Here is a 21,077-nt window from a genome sequence, read left to right on the forward strand (position 1 = left end):
GGCTGTTGTTTAGGACAGGATATTTTCAATGAATGTCAGAACATGGAACTCTTGAGCACAATGACACTTACTTATGAAGTATGTGTGTGTTTGTTGTTGTATGCTCTTTGGGTCATTGGGTGTGAGTGGATGTCTGTCTGGAATAATGCATGCCTTACTATGGCCCCAGAGGTGAAATTACCATATTTCCTGTTTCTCAAAGCGTGGGGAAGATCAACTCACCGCTCTCTCCTCATATGAATCACAGCATGAGAAGAACAATGTCATGCCCCCACCACCAAACATGCACCTCCCCCAGAGGCAGAACTAGACACACAGCTGGACCATATTAGAATAGAGGATAGGAGTACAGTGTAGAAGAGACCGGTGTAGTCTGTTGAAGTCAAGCTGCTGAACTCATCTGAGACACAGCTGAGACTCTTGACAAACTTTGGCAGGAACACAGTGATTTGAAGGGTGATACTGTGGCAAAGGAGATAACCATTTTAGACTTCACTGTATTATCATCACAGGACTTGGGACACAGGGGCTGCGTTACACGAAGCAGTGAAAGGAAGGAAGGGAGAGGCAGCTCTCTCGGCTTGTGGAAGTAGCGCCTGACCATAAATTATAGCTTTCGCTGTGAGGGAGCACGGATCCTCTGCAGCACCATGAGTCTCTTTGCTCCAGCCGGGACTCCAGCCGGGACTCCAGCCGGGACTCTGCTATTGCTGCTCTCTCTCTCTGCTCTCCTCCATGGCTTTTCCTCCTCTCCCACCACGGAGGAGTGCACTGGCATGGGCGTCCGTAAGTTGGTGCATCTTTCTTTCTTCTTCTTTCGATCCAAACTCCTTCAGGTCACTTTCATTAAGCAAACCACAGACTAATGGTTTGCTTAATGAAACCCTTCGTTTGGGTTTCATTGTGTGAATTTTAATTTTAATTTTGGTAGGTGTTCATGTACAACAGTAAGAAGCTTGGATGTGGTCATTTCAGTTGAGGAAGCTCATGTTTCCTGTGATTTTGAAGATATACTGGCATGCAAGCTAATCAACTGCCTCTTATCTACTGAGTAGGAATGTGTTCTCTATAGGGTAGTTTATGTACATTATTGCCATATACCGGGCCAGCTATTTCCTGTAAGTTAAACCATTCGCTGAAATGAGCCTGAGCTCTCTGGGAACTGTTACTATAGCCTCCCATTTAACTGTAATGGCTAAAACAACATGGGATGTAAATATAATTGGTGATTGAAAAAGTGTTCACAATGCAGAGGCACTACACGAACAGGCAAGGTACTGAACAAGAGAGGTAACCTTCTTAGAAAAAAGGTACTATCTAGAACCAACAAGGGTTCTTTGTCTGTCCCCATAGAAGAATCCTGTGATTTTTGTTTCCAGATAGAACTCTTTTGGGTTCCACTTAGAACCCTCTATGTAAAGGGTTCTACCTTGAACCCAAAAGGGTTCTACCTGGAGCCCAAAACATTTATACTATGGGAACAGCCGAAGAACCCTTGTGGAACGCTTTTTTCTAAATGTGTAGGAGCTAAACGAGCTTCAGTCTATCTGCATTTCAAATGTGATAAATATACTGAACAAAAATATAAAGGCAACATGTAAAGTGTTTCATGAGCTGAAATAAAATATCCCAGACATTTTCCATAAAAGCTTGTGCACAAATGTCTTTACATCCCTGTTAGTGAGAATTTCAAATTTTCCACGAAAATCTATCCACCTGACAGGTGTAACATATCAAGAAGCTGATTAAACAGCATGATCATTACACAGGTGCGTCTTGTGCTGGGGACAATAAAAGGACACTCTAAAATGTGCAGTTTTGTCACACAACACAGTGCCACAGATGTCTCATGTTTTGAGGGAGCATGGAATAGGCATGCTGACTGCAGGAATGTCCACCAGTGCTGTTGCCAGAGACCAGCCACCTGGACAGCTGATGAAACTGTGGGTTTGCACTACCGAAGAACAAACTACACAAACTGTCAGAAACCGCCTCAGGGAAGCTGATCTGCGTGTTCGTCGTCCTCACCAGGGTCTTGACCTGACTGCAGTTCTGCGTCATAACCGGCTTCCGTAGGAAAATGCTCACCTTCGATGGCCACTGGCACACTGGAGAAGTGTGCTCTTCACAGATTAATCCTGATTTCAACTGTTCTGGGACAGATGGCAGACAATGTCGCAATGATCTGTACACAATTCCTGGAAACTGAACATGCCCTAGTTCTTCAATGGCCTGCTTACTCACCAGACATTTCATCCATTGACATATCATCCATGTTTGGGATACTCTGGAACGACGCGTACGACAGCGTGTTCCAGTTCCCGCCAATATCCAGCAACTTTGCACACCTTCAGACATACAGTACCACAGACCACTTCAATGGTATTGCCAGACCCCTCCCATGACCATAGGTTATTTTGAAGCTGATGAGATCACTTTGTTCTTAATGTTCTGAATCCTAGTTTGAGATCCACATCATGTAACTCAAGTTTTCACCCAAAATGTCCTTTCGACTACGGATGTGAAAGTCCTGCAAGCTTTTCGCATTAGGCTGAATCCTAACTTGAAAAATGCAGGCATATCTCCATCCTTTGTGTATATCACACATTGATGTTATTAGAAGTTTGTATCACCTACACATTTCAAGTTAGGGGTATGCCTTATCTGAATGCTTAACTAGGATGCACAGCTTTTTCTAGGTACAATATCACTATATGAATGCATTTATACTGAAAATAATTTCATGCAGAACCTCTCACGAATCATCAAATCTCTTCTGTTTCTACCTTGACAGGGCTGCGCTCCTTCAAGCTGGTGTCCAACTGCAGCTTCACCACTCTGAAAGACAAACAGATCCAGGAGGTGCAGGCTCCCACCACTGTGCTCTACGTGCCCATGCTCTACCTGGTAGCCTTCACTGTGGGCCTGCCAGCTAACCTCCTAGCCCTGTGGGTCCTTCTGTTCCGTACCAAGAAGATGCCATCCACCATCCTCCTCATCAACCTCACCACCACCGACCTCATGATACTGATGGTGCTCCCCTTCCGCATAGTCTATCACTTCCAGGGCAACGACTGGGTCTTCGGCGAGCCCTTCTGTCGCGTGGTCACGGCGCTCTTCTACGGCAACATGTATGGCTCGGTGCTGTGCCTGGCGTTCATTGCAGTCGACCGCTACGTGGCATTGGTGCACCCGTTCGGGCCAAAACCCTCCGCAGCTTCCGCACCTCCCTTTACATGAGCCTGGGCGTGTGGGTGGTGGCGCTGGCCGCCATGGTGCCTCTCCTCGTCTCCCGCCAGTCCTACAAGCTGGACGAGCCGAGCATAACCACGTGCCACGACGCGTTGCCTGAGGAGGAGCATGAGAACTACTTCCTGCCCTACTTTCTTACACTCTTCTTTCTCTGCTTCCTGCTCCCCCTGCTGGTCGTCCTCTACTGCTACGGCTCTGTGATACGCACCCTAGTGGCGGGAGGCCAGCGCTACGCCCACGCTGTGCGCGTCACTGTGCTAGTGCTGGTAGTGTTCGTTGGCTGCCTGCTACCCAGCAACGTCCTCCTTCTCTTGCACTACTCCGACTCCTACCTGGTGGATGACGGGGAGGACCTGTACGTGCCGTACATGGTTAGCCTAGCTGTTAGCACGTTGAACAGCTGCATCGACCCCTTCATCTTCTACTACGTCTCTGACGACTTCAGGGAAAAGGTCAGGACGGTGCTGTGTTGCCGCGACGACAACGGGAGAGACTCGACAACGGGGAACCAGGTGTCCTATTCGTCCACCTCAAAGGGGACGCAAAGGTCAAAGGTGACACTACTGTCCAAGTCTAGTCGGAGCCCGGTGACGTCAGAGGGGGAGGTAGCATGCAGATAGGTATTAGAGAACTAGACGTGTAGGCACTAGGATCAGACGAAGACTCAATCTTGTGTTGTTCCTCTGGTTTATGTGAGACTCTCATTTATACAGCCAATGACTTTTATCGTATATTGTGAATAACAAAAAATGGATGGCAAATTCTGTGCAATTTCCATAAACATGCAGTCAATGGAGGGAGGTGTTTAGGAATCATCATCATACAGGGATACAATAGTCTCTTTAGAAATCCACTTTGCCTCCCACAATTTTCAAATGCTCTTCATTTGTTGCCTATGGTCTGGTTTTCGAGATGAGGGTTTGTATCGTTAGAGTTATACAGGATTACACAGTCAATCTATATTAATGGACTGTCTTTTATAAATCTGACAAAATGGGAAAAATACAGTTGCAGGGTGTGTTGTCCCTATTCTTCGGTCTAGGTCAGTGGTTCCCAAACTTTTTATAGTCCCATACCCCTTCAAACATTCAACCTCCAGCTGCATACCCCCTCTAGTACCAGGGTCAGTGCACCCTCAAATGTTAATAATATATAATAATCATAATAATATAATAATAATCAATAATTTTGTTCTTTATTTAACCATCTTACATATGAAATCTTATTTGTACATCGAAAATTGTGAATAACTCACCACAGGTTAATGAGAAGGGTGTGCTTAAAATGATGCACATAACTCTGCAATGTTGGGTTGTATTGGATAAATTCTTAAATCATTTCCCACACACAGTCCGTGCCTGTATTTAGTTTTCATGCTAGTGAGGGCTGAGAATCCACTCTCAAACAGGTACATGGTTGCAAAGGGCATCAGTGTCTTAACAGCATGATTTGCCAAAGCAGGATAGTCAGAGCGCATCCCAATCCAGACATCTGGCAGTGGCTTCTGATTAAATAAAATTTTCACAGAACCGCTTGTTGCAATTTCGATGAGGCTCTCTTGTTCAGATATCGGTAAGTGGACTGAAGGCAGGGCATGAAAGGGATAACTTTCAATTACGTAGGTACTTTTCTGAAACTGATGAAACAAACAACTGGAAAGTACCTACGTAATTGCGCACCCAACTCACTCAGGTGCTTTGCTATATCACCTTTTACATTGTCCGTAAGCTTGAGTTCATTTGCACACAAAACAATCATACAATGATGGAAAGACCTATGTGTTACCCTTGTTAATGCAGAAAGAGAAGAGCTTCAACTTCTTAGTCATAGCCTACATTTTGTCCCGCACATTGAATATAGTTGCAGAGAGTCCCTGTAATCCTAGATTCAGTTCATTCAGGTGAGAAAAAACATCACCCAGATTGGCCAGTCGTGTGAGAAACTCGTCATCATGCAAGTGATCAGACAAGTGAAAATTATGGTCAGTAACCCATATAATTCACTGGCTTGTATGCGAAGCAGTAATTGTTTCAAAACATCTCCTGCCGTGTCACTGATGCATTGTGAAACAGTGTTGTTTGATGAAGACATTGTCTGTATAATTTTTTGGCCTTTTCCCCTAGCATTGTCCCAGCCATATCTGCGGCAGCAGGAAGAATTAAGTCCTCCACAATAGTATGGGGCTTGCCTGTCCTAGCCACTCGGTAGCTCACCATATAAGACGCCTCTAACCCCTTCTTATTAATGGTATCTGTTGCTTTTATACATGTCTTACTACTCAAAAGTCACCTTAGTTCTCCCTCTAGAAAGTGGAGTGGGAGGCCCCGGTGCACAACTGAGCAAGAGGACAAGTACATTAGAGTGTCTAGTTTGAGAAACAGATGCCTCACAAGTCCTCAACTGGCAGCAAATGCTTGTCCTCTTGCTCAGTTGTGCACCGGGGCCTCCCACTCCTCTTTCTGTTCTGGTTAGGGACAGTTTGCACTGTTCTGTGAAGGGAGTAGTTCACAGCGTTGTACAGGATATTCAGTTTCTTGGCAATTTCTCGCATGGAATAGCCTTCATTTCCCAGAACAAGAATAGACAGACGAGTTTCAGAAGAAAGTTATTTGTTTCTGGCCATTTTGAGCCTGTAATCGAACCCACAAATACTGACGCTCCAGATACTCAACTAGTCTGAAGAAGGTCTGTTATATTGCTTTTTTAATCAGAACAATGGTTTCAACTGTGCAAACATAATTGATCAATAAGCCTTTTAAAATGATAAACCTGGATTAGCTAGCACAACGTGCCATTGGAGCACATGAGTGATGGTTGCTGATAATGGGCCTCTGTACGCCTACGTATATATTCCATAAAAAATCTGCCTTTTCCTGCAACAATGGTCATTTACAACATTAAATGTCTACACTGTATGTCTGATCAACTTGAAGTTATTTTAATGGACAAAAAATGTGCTTTTCTTTCAAAAACAAGGACATTTCTAGGTGACCCCAAACTTTTGAACGGTAGTGTATATATATTTACGGCATTGCGCGTACCCCCAGTTTGAGGATACCTGGTCTTGGTGAAATGCCTATACAGTGTGGGTATAACCCTTTCATTGTCTACATGTATTGATACAAATATCTCATAGTATGGAATCAGCATTACTACACAGTATTACACATTTGTTTTCATTGTATTATCTCAAATATCCAGGGGTACATTCCTTCAGGTAGGGTGACCTATTCCATAGCTTACAGCTCTGTGGTAAATGTTTCAATTGTCCGTGGAATAGCTGAACAGTTTGTACCTAGAGGTCAACAACAGCATTTTACATTAAGCCGTTCTAAGTGATGCCATACTTTTTTTTCCCATTTAGACGTGTTGGCCAAATTTAGGCATGTCCATGTGAAAATGGGTTACGGCGTCTGGAATGGATTTTTGTTCATACCATGCTGTGACTGCTTGTCTGGAACACATTCAAGTTTTGGATATTTCCCTCAAAAATTGTATATCATGGAGGGTTTTTAAGGTAAAGCATAGAGTCAGCAAAACATCATAATGTGGTTTCGTCAGGATTATATACCCTTAATTTAGCCATTAATAATGATTTTGATGTACATTAGGCTGGTTTATACTTGAATACTTGAACTGGTGGCCTGGTATTTTACAATATTGTTTCCACTGGTATTTATTCAGCTGGCATTTACTAAGAAAGTATGTTGTATTATTATTGTACTTATATTCACAGATTGAAAGAAATCACTAAAATAAAGTGCTATAATTTTTGGGGGGAATGGGAGTTATATCATATAATATGCTGAAGCACACATATATCACCCCAAATGTATTTTTTCACACTCTCTCAAACTTCACTGACATCATTTGAGTGGAAAACAAATGTGTTCTTTGCTTAACTACTGACAATGTTTTTTTTTTCCAAAACAAAACACAGAAGGAAGTTTCCTCGTCAATTCCGGAGCCAAGACATACACAGTGCACTTGCCTTCGCTGTGGAACATTCCACAGTGGCAGTAAATCAATACTAGCTCCCACTATCAACCATGTAAATGGTTGTTTATCTGGGCGCTCAAAACACATTGAAACACCAAACCACTCTATCAAGAACAATTAATCTTTCAACAACAATACCAACGTTTATATATGTGCACTTATTTAAACAAAGGGATTAATATCAATGTAACACCAAGTAGACAAAGCCTATGAGTGTGTAATCAAGTGCCAGCAAGCAGTGGATCCAACGCCTTCGTTTTGCCAAATGTGTGGAGTGATAAGGCGTATCATGGCATAGCAGTCTTGGGGGGGGGGATAAGTGAGTGACACTCATGACCAGTTGAAGCGTCTGTTGGGTGGGTCTAAACCAGGATAATAACCTTCGTCTTCATTGGGATTCCAATACATTTGACTAGGTACGTTGTTTTTTGTTCATAAACTTTGAAAATACCGATATTGATAACAATATCTGCATGTGTATAAAGGAATATTTGAATTTACGACGTAGTCTGACATGCAAAGAAAACCATTTGTTAAAAATAAAATAAAATAAATACACAAAGGCTTTGGCATCTGAAACACTGTAAGTGTACGTTTGAAAATAGCTTGGTTAGACATCTGTCACTTTTGCAATGTGCCAAGTTCTCCTTTTCCTGGATTTGGTTAATTCAATCGAGATTAAGGTTGAGCTCAATGAACAACAGAGACAAAATACAAGTATAAACCCTTCTTAAAATAGTTTGGGGAAAGGCCTCGTCTCTGAGGGATGATCCTCAGAGCCTGATCCTTTGATGGCAGGGAGCCCTAATGCGGGGCAGTTGGTATTGAAATCTCCCCCTCGGGGATTGAGAGGTTCCAATGACAGGTTTTAGGTGGTGATGGTGGGGAGGTGGAGGGTTGTCGGTAACTTTTGCTGTGACACAGCAAGTATGAAAACATGGGTAAGTTTGACATACAAACATATCCCAAGATTTATGCCCTTTGGTTGAGGGAGAGGAATGTGATAAGAGTGTGCCCATTGGTTAAACAGCAAGCGTAAGGAATTTGCATTATTCAAATAGGTGAATGACATTCCGTACGTTGATAATGGAAAACAGCAAGAGAGACACGATGCTATGCTGATGATGTTAATATTTTTTAAACACTAACATACATTCCCATTATGCACATAGAAGAGGAAGCAATGTGAATTGTATTGTGCTTACTGAAAGAAGCAAAGCGAGCTATCCATTCAGACCAGCCATACCGGTTGAACCTATGAGATGAACTACATTAGATTAGAAACTTCTCTTCAGCATGACATTATTTCCTCTCCAATTGCTGAGCATCAAATCACATCTCATCATATGTTATTAGTCACATGCGCCGAATGCAACAGGTGTAGACCTTACAGTGAAATGCTTACTCAACCAACAATGCAGTTAAAAAAAATATGAATAAAGAATAAGAAATAAAAGGAACAAGTATTTAAAGAGCAGCAGTAAAATAGCAATAGCGAGATTATATGCAGGGGGGACCGGTTAGTCAAGGTAATTGAGGTAATATGTACATGTAGATAGAGTTATTAAAGTGACTATGCATAGATAATAACAGAGAGTAGCAGCAATAAAATCAAATCAAAAATCAAAGCAGCAGCGTAAAAGAGGGGGAGGGGGGGGGGGGCAATGCAAATAGTCTGGATAGCCATTTTATTAGATGTTCAGGAGTCTTATGGATTGGGGGTAGAAACTGTTTAGAAGCCTCTTGGACCTAGACTTGGCGCTCCGATACTGCTTGCCATGCGGTAGCAGAGAGAACAGTGTATGGCTAGGGTGGTTGGAGTCTTTGACAATTGCTAGGGCCTTCTTCTGACACTGCCTGGCATAGAGGTCCTGGATGGCAGGAAGCTTGGCCCCAGTGATGTACTGGGCCGTTCGCACTACCCTCTGAAGTGCCTTGCGGTCGGAGGCCGAGCAGTTGCCATACCAGGCAGTGATGCAACCATGCTCTAGATGGTGCAGCTGTAGAACCTTTTGAGGATCTGAGGACTCATGCCAAATCTTTACAGTCTCCTGAAGCTGGACGGAAGATGAGAAGGGTAGCTATAGATGTGAGACAATGCAAATCTGAAAAATCTATAAAAGTAATGGCCCCATTTGAGCTTCCCAAAATAGTTAAGTTTGGTTCAAATGCCAAATAATTATTAATTGTACTCAGTAACTAAATGGGAGGGAGAAAGAGTATGAATGTCGGTGTGGGCACTTTCTGTACAGTATGTATAGGACAAAGAAACACACATTCATACCTCTATGTTTGTGAGTGTTCCTCTATGTTTTTGCGTATGCATGCTGTGTGTGTACGTGTGTGTGTGCATGTGCATTAGAGCAATTGGGATGCACACACTTAACTACTAGACCAATCAATGGACTTTCTCCATGTCAACAGGGTTAGCTTTGGCAAACCCATAACAGACACTACCAGCCTCATAGTAGGCTGACAAAATGGAGGCTGAATGACCTGTGAGGCTAATGGTTTCTTCCTCTAATGGTCTGGAAAGCCTTAGTGTGGCCATTAAAACACAGACAATCAGGTTTAGCAATTCACAGCACCCCCAGAGTAACTCCCCCACGTAATTTCAATTGATTCTCCAAAGAGGCTCTGAAAGGTAATTTATTTTCTCATGAAGATTATTAGAAAAATAGAATAACCGTCAGAGAACCCAGCGTCTGAACACAGGAACCTAAACTGAAACCTGAATGACATTTGGATGAGGTTTTGATCTATTGTAAGGGTTGTTGAGGTGAAATATGTTTGGTGACACATGCAGTATACTCAGGAAAACAAATGCATTGTTTGTGGTGGTCAGTGAGACTCAAAATACAATTGTAGAGAAATGAGTGGTAATACAAACGGAACATCTAAACTGTCATGTCATCTCAAATTCTCTGTCACTAAATCATGAACACGGGCCCTTATGTAAGTATTTGTGCAATATAATGTGAGTAACAGAAACAATACTGGTCATTGGTTGTAGTTGGTTTGACTGGTTGTAGTTCAAATATCTAGCTAATTGGTGAAATGAGGTGAAGAACCAATACATGCCAGAAACAAAAGTGGTGTAGCCTGACATCTAGTGGAGAAGTTGAGATTCAGCACATTTTGATCATATTCAGGGCCCTGAGCATAGGCCAGGTCTGTGTTTAGTCCTACTGACGTGAATATGGCTGCAAAGAGCTGATGTCATATGTTCAACTTAAGATCAGATTCCCTTTTGTACTTTCCTATGTTATTACTATTGCTATAACTCTGTTATGGAGGATGACACTGCTATTGATGCATTCACTGAAAAACGGAGATAAACCTTAGCGTTGGTCATGCAACAAAAATCCAGTGTGTGTCATTTAGTTTCACTTTGTCGTAAAGTTATGTATCATGTGACTCTCTGTTAAGACGTTGTGACTTACCTGTCATTTTTACCTATTGCAGCCTTCGCAGGTGACACTAGTCCCCAAACACTTGCACTGTTTGACGGCACAATGGATCTTGACGCAATGAGTGGCGGTGAGAGAAGGCTAAGAGTTCACATATTCTGAGGTCGCAGACACGGACGATTTGTCTAAAGTTAAGCACATAACACTCTAAAACATGACAAACAAAGTAGAAATTTGTACTAAGTCCTACCTCATCTCCCTTTAGCCATATCCACTGCAGTGATGGCTGGTGCTCTGGTCACTCTCCGAGCAGTGGTCACTGTTTACCGACAAAGGACCATGACGAGGGCAAGCATGGTCAAGTAGACCAATGTCAAAGAGCAAGACAGCAGGAAGTCCCCTAATCCTCCCCCAGGGCATCCTGAAACGGGGTAAAGTTAGGCCTAGGTTACACTGCAAGTTGAAGCTCCAATAGTGGTTCCACTTTATTCTGATCGTCTGACTGAAACGTTTCCAGCTTTCCACAGTCTAGGTGTCATATGCCTAACAATACGTGTCTGTGAAAATAGTCACTCCCTTATTTTATCGAAGCTGCACTCAAGTCTCTAATGTGTGGTTTGTCTCTTTTCTTGTGTCCAGCCAGAGAAAGACAGATGTCACTGAGGAAGAGGAGGAGGGTGATGATGAAACGGACGTGAACACTGTAAGTTAGAAATCTTAAACTTAAACTGGACAGCACGCTTTCAAAAGTTTACTCCTTGATGAAATTTGTCTGTGTTATATGTCGGCAGGTATATGCTGCAAATATGATATGTTTTGAACAGCATTCACATTTCATTCAAATATGTATTGTTAAACCAAAACAACAACCTAAACTACAAGGTGTTTGATTAAGTAATACTGATTTATGTCATGAAAAATAGATTTAGAAGCAGTGAAATTATTCTCACAGTATTGTTACAGTAATTAACCCTTCACAAAATAACCCCCCTTGGTTACTGTTGTTAACTCGGACAAGCTTAGACTTTTATCTTCCTGCGAACATGGAGAAACACACAGTAATAATGCTAAGGGAACTCCCAAAATAGGTACTCAGTAACTTTGAGACAAACCTCAATTATACTCATATAGAAGCAGACAAAAAGGCCTTCAATGGAACTCTGGAGAGCCCAAGGTGAAATGTCCACTACAAGCTTGCCACCTCAAGGGTTGGTGCCCAAACTAATCAGTTGGACGGGCCTTTGATGTATTCTTCTTATTTGATAGGGTTTAATGGCGGTTGGAATCCAATGTTATTGTGAATTATAGCCACCAGCTGAACAGGGTATTCAAACATTGCAGGAAAAAACAAAATTAAACAAACCAATTCACAAAACCCATCCACTTCTTCAATCCCAGTCCACTCCAAAATACCTCTCTACACAGGCTCAGGGGCCTGTGAAGGCGAAACATCCACCGACAGGATTTCTTGCACAGACTTGGCTGTGAAATCACAAAGATTCCAACGAAATTCAGCTGCATTCACAATGATTCCATTTAAAAAAAAAACGTATTCTCTGCTTGTGCTGTACAGTTAGTGATCATTGCAATAAATAATACAAATTCCACATTTTTTAACATGAAGCAGTTCATTATCCCTCGGTTGATGTTTCTTCCCCACCACCCGTTCCTTCGAATTTTCACATCTCCTCCAGATAGGAGACACATTGGACACTCCTTACCCTTCCCACCTCATTCTCCTTCACCCTAACACGGAACCCAAACAGGCCGCGCTTACGCCATCGTGCATACATTTATTTTGTCCCCCTACACCAAACGCGGTCACGACATGCAGGTTAAAATATCAAAACAAAATCTGAACCTGCCACGCCCTGACCTTAGAGAGCCGTTTTATTTCTCTATTTGGTAAGGTCAGGGTGTGATTTGGGGTGGGCATTCTATGTTGTCTATTTCTTTGTTTTTGGCCCAGTATGGTTCCCAATCAGAGGCAGCTGTCTGTCGTTGTCTCTGATTGGGGATCATACTTAGGCAGCCCTTTTACCCACTTTCTGTTGTGGAATATTGTATTTTTGTGTTGCATGTGTGCACTCATAGCTTTACGTTCGTTGAGTTGTTTATTGTTTTTAGTGGAACATTTAAATTAAAGAAAATGTACGCCTACCACACTGCACCTTGGTCTTCCTTTAACGACGGACGTAAAGAACCAATGACATTAATTTGGGGACAGGTCGAAAAGCATGAAACATTTATGGCAATTTAGCTTGCACTTGCTAGCTAATTTGTCCTATTTAGCTAGCTTGCTGTTGCTATCTAATTTTGTCCTGGGATATAAACATTGAGTTGTTATTTTACCTGAAATGCACAAGGTCCTCTCCTCCGACAATTAACCCACACATAAAACGGTCAACCGAATAGTTTCTAGTCATCTCTACTCCTTCCAGGATTTTTCATCTCTTAACTTATATGGTGATTGGCATCTAAACTTTCATAGTATTATCATGATGACCGGCAAAACAGTTCGTCTTTCAATCACCCACGTGGGTATAAGCAATGAGGAGATGGCACGTGGGTACCTGCTTCTATAAACCAATGAGGAGATGGGAGAGGCAGGACTTGCAGCGCAATCTGCGTCAGAAATAGAAATGACTTCTATTTTAGCCCTTGGCAAAGAACCGTAGTATGGATGAAGCAAATGTATTTTCTCCATCCACCATACAGGTCAGTTGACGTGCACCAACCACTCCATCGATGTCTTCAGTAATATCCTCTGCCTTTTTTTCTTGCGACACCCCAGAAATAACCCCCTTGATAGGTGCCCTGCCACGAAAATCCATACAGGAAACATTCCACTCCGATATATTTTTGATTTTTAAAACACGTTTATTCTGCTCAGCAGACATACAAAAAAATCGAAATATGACCACTTCTTGTGGCTGTCACAATCGTCGTCCTCCTCCTCTGAGGAGGAGTAGTTGGAAGGATCGGAGGACCAAAATGCAGCGTGGTATGTGATCATCGTGAATTTAATGAACAGAGAACACTTGAACAAACTATACAAAACAATAAACAAATAACGACCGTGAAGCTATAATAAGAACTGTGCTGACACAAGCAACTAAAATAGACAATCACCCACAACCCACAATGACAAAACAGGCTACCTAAATATGGTTTCCAATCAGAGACAACGACTAACACCTGCCTCTGATTGAGAACCATATCAGGCCAAACAATTAACAGACAAACTAGACATCCAATATAGAATGCCCACTCAGATCACACCCTGACCAAACAAAGCATAGAAACATACAAAGCAAACTATGGTCAGGGCATGACAGTGACTCTCACCGACTCCACACTTTCCTACAACTCATTCCAGAATTTCCTCGAAGATGCTAAATGGATTTCCCAAGTAGCATTGATCCATAATTCACTCCGTCTAAAAACAAGTCTAGTGGTTTCCTATTTTCCACCACAGCCATACCTCTCGTTTGGCCTTTGATATGTATAGGTTGGCACGTTTTTGTCATGGAACTTCCTATGTGATTAAATGCAGCAGTAGGCCTAGAACTTCCATCGTCGACTAAGTAAATACATAGGCCTAAAGCCAACAAATAAAAACAGTAGAAAATATGATGAAAATTTCTTTCAATCACATTCATCACTCTACTCCGCCTATCTGCCTCCGTTTCTATCTGTCTTGACTTGAGCTATTGCTAGTGAAGTGACTTGCCTAGTTAAATAAAGGTTAAATTAAATACAAAACTGGATCTGGACCGAAGCAGTTGCAAGCAAACTTGCAACATTGTATCAAGTAGCTTATTCACCTGCCCTCGGAGTTTCCCGGGCCAGTGAGCTCGGGACAGACAGCTCAGGACAGACAGCTGTTTCCAACTGGATATATGGGATCATCAGATCATGATATTTTTCTCTTCCACACCGAGGCTTGGTGATTTACGAGGCCGGGAGTGTTGGAAAGATTTTTCAAATACTGAGGAACTATCTTTTTGCAATGGATGTAAACAAACACTTAATTTACAATGTGTGACTGAGCTGCTCAGTTTATTAGTGGTGGACCTGTTGAATTAAGACAGAAATCAGAAATCCTACATTGCCAAATGGGTACTTCCTATATTTGTATGCAGCAGGCCAGGTAGGATTACCTCAATGCATGCTCAGGACATAGAAACACAACAGTGGCACAAGCCAAGAGCAAGAAGATTGATGACAAGCCTATTCCAGCGGTCTTGGAGACAAGGGCAAAAGTAAGCTGGAAGAGAAGTCTACTGCAGTTATAACTTTGACTGGTGAGCTACACGTGAATGCATTGTTTACATCTAATGCATGTAATAACCAATTCAACCACAAGAGGATATTTTTTTATCACAGTTGCAAGTCCATTATATCTTCAACTTTTACGTATCAAAGAAACCCATGTTTTACATATGGGCAGGTACTTACTGTATAGGCACAAATCTATGGTTAGCAGCAGAAACAGTATGGTATCCATAAACAAATGTCATCAAATGTTTCCACCTCCATGGTTGTATGTTTATGTTCTCAGGACATTGTCAGAAGTAACAGATGAAGATGGGTGGGCGTATAACGTGAACGTCTAGCAACCCGAAGTTTGCAAATTTGATTATCATTACAGACAACTTGCGCATTTTAGCTAATTAGCAACTTGTCAACTGCTTACTACATTTTAGTTACTTTTCAAATACTAAGTATGCTAGCTAACTCTTCCCCTAACCCTAACTTTAACTCTTTTTGTAACGGCGTTCTTCTTTTGTTGAATGAAAGTCGGACCGAAATGCAGCGTGTAAGTTACTCATGTTTAATGTGAAAACAAACAAACGAACTATACATGAAATAACTTAATAAATACAAAAAAACAACAAACAGAACGTAAACCTATTACAGCCTGACTGGTGAAACTAACACAGAGACAGGAACAATCACCCACGAAATGCAAAGCGAAAAACAGGCTACCTAAATACGGTTCCCAATCAGCGACAACAAGAAGCACCTGACTCTGATTGAGAACCGCCTCAGGCAGCCAACCTAATTAACACACACACACACCCCTAATCAGCTACAATCCCAACTACTACAAAACCCCAATATGAAAATACAATACAATAACCCATGTCACACCCTGGTCTAACCAAATATATAACGAAAACACAAAATACAATGACCAAGTCGTGACACTTTTAGCTTACCCTAACATGAACCTTTTTAGCTAACCCTAACCCAAACCTTTACTCTTTAAGCTAACATGTAATCATAATCCTAACCCCGAGCCTAGTTAACATTAGCCAGATAGCTAACGTTAGCCACCCAGCCACCTAGCTAGATTTCGTAACATATCATAACGACACAGGGCGAGACGCAGATACAGACACCAGAGGCAAATGGTTCGAGTCTCTGATATTTATTGAAGAACAAGGGGCAGACAAGAGGCTGGTCGAAGACAAGCATAAGTTCATAAACCAGGTCAGAGTCCTGGAGGTCAGGCTGAATGGTCAGGCAGGCGGGTACAGTGTCAGGGCAGGCAAAGGGTCAGAACCGGGAGGACTAGAAAAACAGAGACTAGGAAAAACAGGAGCACGGAAAAACACACTACTTGACTTGACGAACTGGCAACAGACAGACAGAAGACACCGGTAGAAATACACAGGGAATAACGGGAACAAATGGGAGACACCTGGTGGGGGATGAAGACAAGCACAAGACAGGTGAAACAGGGTGTGACACATATGTTTCGCAAATTCATAACATATATAGTAATACAAATTGTAATTTGTAACAAATCATAGAAAATGGTTGATGGCCATCCACAAATGATTACATACCATACGAAACGTAATATATCATACTTAAAGGAGTGTATCGGACTTACACAGATAATAATACGAAATTCTCTGACACCAGGTTGAGAATACCCATACAGATTTCTGTCTGTGTGCATGGGTGTGTGAGGACTAGCCTATAATAAGAATGTGTGGCTGGAAGTTGGACAGCAGACTCCAGTCACCCAAGTCATAGACTGTTTTCTCTGCTGCACGCCAGGTCTAGGACCAAAAGGCTCCTTAACAGCTTCTACCCCCAAGCCATAAGTCTACTGAACAATTAATCAAATGCCCCCCCACCATTTGTTATGTACACTGCTGCTACTTGCTGTTTATTATCTATGCATAGTCACTTCACCCTAACCTCCATGTACAAATTACCTCGACTAACCTGTACCCCTGCACATTGACTCGGTACCAGTGCCCCCTGTATATAGCCTCATTATTTTATTATGTTACTTTAATTTATTTGGTAAACATTTTCTTAACTCTTTCTTGAACTGCACTGTTGGTTAGGTCGACACTTGTTGTATTCGGCGCATGTGACAAAGAAAGTTTAATTTGACTTGAGCATGTTAAAAACTTGTTAACGGTACAGGTGCCCCAGCGGGACCAACACCCCCGCTCAACTCAAACGGTGGCGCACAGAATGCAAAAATATTCTTAGAAATATTTAACCTCCACACATTAACAAGTCCAATAGCTCAAATGAAAGATAAACACCTTGTTCATCTACCCAGTGTGTCAGATTTCTAAAATGTTTTACGGCAAAAACATAGCACATATTTATGTCAAACCACCACAAAGACACAGACGATATGCAGCCATTTTGTCGAACAAAAGATGCAATCACAAACGCAGGATTAAAAGAAAAATAATTCACTAACCTTTTGAAAATCTTCATCAGATGACAGTAATAGGACATGTTACACAGTACATTTATGTTTTTTTTCAATAATATGCAATTTATATCCATAAATCTCCGTTTACATTGACGCCATGTTCAAAAATGTCCGGAGAAATTATAGATTCATCCAAAGGGGGCAGTATTATGCCTAGCCTTAAGTATTTTTAACCACAAACCATATCCGGTTTATGTTTCCTAATCTGGAATTAGGGATCTTGAGAGGTACTATTTTAAACTTCTTAGTTTGTTTTTTGTGCTTTTCACGTGCACCCTGTGCTTCACAATTGTCATCTCAAAATCTAGTTCTGGCATTTGTAGGTTGGACATTGCAAAGTGATGATACATGTAGTGTGTTATTCATTCAGTTATTCATTTACTGTTAAGGTTATATTTTTTGAGGTCTCCTGGGTCAAATTATATGTAAATCAGACTTCTGTTGCTAACGTTGTACTTGTGATTGCACTAAGTTGTGTAGTTATGTATGAGTTATGTAAGTTCTTATAATTGATTGTCATGACTGGCCTGTGAGCATCAGGGTACAATCGATCAGGGCTCTACAGAGAGCATTAGATACATTAGAATGGTATAGAATATACTATATACATATGAGATGAGTAATGGAGGATACAGTTGTAGTCGGAGGTTTACAGACACCTTAGCCAAATAGCCAAAAGTTTTCACAATTCCTGATATTTAATCCTAAAACTTCCCTGTTTTAGATCAGTTAGGATCACCACTTTATTTTAAGAATGTGAATTGTCAGAAAATTAGTAGAGAGAATGATTTATTTCAGCTTTTATTTCTTTCATCACATTCCCAGTGGGTCAGAAGTTTACATAAAGTTTTTTATGGCGGTTTTGGAGCAGTGGCTTCTTCCTTGCTGAGCGGCCTTTCAGGTTATGTAGTTATAGGACTCGTTTTACTGTGGATATAGATACTTTTGTACCTGTTTCCTCCAGCATCTTCAATAGCTGCTTTGCTGTTGTACTCTCTAAGAGAGTGTACACATCTCCTTCCTGAGCGGTATGATGGCTAGGTGGTCCCATGGTGTTTATTCTTGCATACTATTGTTTGTACAGATGAGCTACATAATGGTACATAAGGTACATAATGTGGTACCTTCAGGTGTTTGGAAATTGCTCAAAAGGATGAACCAGACTTGTGGAGGTGTACAATTTATTTTCTGAGGTCTTGGCTGATTTCTTTTGATTTTCCCATGATGTCAAGCAAAGACGCGCTGAGTTTGAAGGTAGGCCTTGAAATACATTCACAGGTACACCTCCATTTGACTCAAATGATTTCAATTAGCCTATCAGAAGCTTCTAAAGACATTACATAATTTCATGGAATTTTCCAAGCTGTTTAAAGGCACTGTCAGATTAGTTTATGTAAACTTCTGACCCACTGAAATTGTGATACAGGGAATTCTAAATTAAATAATATGTCTGTAAACAATTGTTGGAAAAATGACTTGTGTCATGCACAATGTAGATGTCCTAACCGACGTGCCAAAACTATAGTTTGTTAACAAGAAATTTGTGGTGGTTGATAAACAAATTTTAATGACTCCAACCTAAGTGTATGTAAACTTCCGACTTCAACGGCATGTAAACATTATTAAGGGAATGAGAAACCATAGAATAGTACAGAAAACAATATATACATATGAGATTACTAATGCCAGATAAGTAAACATTAAGTGACTAAGATACCGTAGAATGTCACGCCTGCTCCCGCTCTTCCCCTCTCCAGCATTCCACACTCCTGCTATCATCATTACGCACTTCCCCCCGTCATGCGCATCAGCGATTATTGGACTCAATCACCTTTTGTCATTACCTTCCCTATATCTGTCTGTTTCCCCGCTCTGTTCCCTTCTTCTGCATTGATTGTCATATGTCCTTGTATACCCATGTGCTGGCTCTGTTCCTGTCTTGTTTTGTCTGTTCCTGATAAAGTGCTTGACTCCCCGTACCTGCTTCTCATCCCAGGCGTCGGTCCTAACAGAATACAGTATATACAGTACATATGAGCTGAGTAACGCAAGACATGTAAACATCATTAAGTGACTAAGATACCGTAGAATAGTATAGAATACTATATAAATAAGATGAGTAATGCCAGATATGTAAACATTATTAAAGTGACTAGTGTTCCAGTCTTTAAAGTGGCCAGTGATTTCTAGTATATGTCTAGGCAGCAGCCTCTAATGTTCTAGTGATGGCTGTTTAACAGTCTGATGGCCTTGAGATAGAAGCTGTTTTTCAGTCTCTCGGTCCCAGCTTTGATGCACCTGTACTGACCTCGCCTTCTGGATGATACCGGGGTGAACAAGCAGTGGCTCAGGTAGTTGATATCCTTGATGATCTAAATCAAATCAAATTTTATTTGTCACATACACATAGTTAGCAGATGTTAATGCGAGTGTAGTGAAATGCTTGTGCTTCTAGTTCCGACAATGCAGTAATAACCAACGAGTAATCAAGCTAACAATTCCAAAACTACTACCTTATACACATAAGTGTAAAGGGATAAAGAATATGTACATAAAGATATATGAATGAGTGATGGTACAGAGCGGCATAGGCAAGATGCAGTAGATGGTATCGAGTACAGTATATACAGTATATACATATGAGATGAGTATGTAAACAAAGTGGCATATTTGGCCTCCCTGTGACATCCGGTGCTGTATGTGTCCTGGACGGTGGAATTGCCCACAAATTGTCTACTAATTGGTTCATTATGTCATTGGGAACACTGATCTTATGAAGTTGAAAAATTGTGAAATTTCCCTTCAACCAGGTGGTAGCTGGCTTCTTTTTTCTCTTTGTAATATGTTGAGATATTACACATTATGCAAAAGGTTAACTTCACTTAGTTGCTTACCTTGGAGCAAAAGTATGTGTCCTTCGTTATCTTGCTTGTGTTCAACTGTGAATGACCACAAAGCTTTATCCACAACCTTCACTTCTCTCCGTTAGATTTGGGTTTTGGAAAGGGTATAAAAAAAGACACCACTCTCTTATCTCTCCAGGTACAGACTGTCAGTATTACATGTGCCCCAGGCACACCGTTTTACCATTTTCTGTTCACTTGTAGCAGAGAAAGGAAAAGTATCCCTGCCTGTAGCCCATAGAAACCATGAGGATTTTTTTCAAGGGTCAAGGGTCAAAAGGGTCAATTATGTAAAACTGATTTGGGATACCTTTGATGGTTTCTTATAACCAGGTGCTTTACATACTAACTAATACACTTGAACATTAACAGGTCAAAGACGGCCATTATGTGTTTTTCTTTATTATAATTTGGTATTATTGTATAATGTACACCATGTGTTAGGCACTTTTTCTGTTATAAAATTTACATTTATTCTCTATTGGAGTATATTCATTGCTTAAAGTGATAGTTGACCCAAATGTCACCTTTTTATGTACTTTTTTTTTAACCCAATCAGAGTATTCTGAACAAACCTTATTTGCCAAGAAACTGGTGAAGGTCAGGGACAGGCTTCAAGTTTCAAGTCCAAAGAAATGCTTTCTTGGAGGTTCCTTCCCGACAATGCAACCACAATAAAACATTATAAAATATAAGAATTTTGAACATAAAGTAAATTACCCAGAATAATAGAATAAACATTTTAGCATAACACCA

General features: G+C 41.2%; 1 protein-coding gene and 1 long non-coding RNA gene across 2 annotated transcripts; one reads left to right on the plus strand and one right to left on the minus strand.

Annotated features, from left to right (window-relative positions):
* Positions 1-7,032, plus strand: LOC135545970 (proteinase-activated receptor 4-like). Its single transcript, XM_064973989.1, is given in 3 exon segments — positions 1-786; positions 2,795-3,199; positions 3,202-7,032. Coding segments are annotated over 3 exon segments (1,212 nt in total). The 5' UTR covers positions 1-650; the 3' UTR covers positions 3,873-7,032.
* Positions 7,033-18,558: 11,526 nt separating this feature from the next.
* LOC135545972 (uncharacterized) lies at positions 18,559-20,502 on the minus strand. The gene is made up of 3 exons (XR_010456528.1): positions 20,313-20,502; positions 19,727-19,790; positions 18,559-19,423 (listed from the first exon to the last, which is right to left on the minus strand). It is a non-coding gene; the product is annotated as an uncharacterized LOC135545972 (long non-coding RNA).
* Positions 20,503-21,077: the final 575 nt, after the last annotated feature.

This window comes from Oncorhynchus masou, chromosome 9 (assembly GCF_036934945.1).
Source record: "Oncorhynchus masou masou isolate Uvic2021 chromosome 9, UVic_Omas_1.1, whole genome shotgun sequence".
Classification (NCBI taxonomy): Eukaryota; Metazoa; Chordata; class Actinopteri; order Salmoniformes; family Salmonidae; genus Oncorhynchus; species Oncorhynchus masou.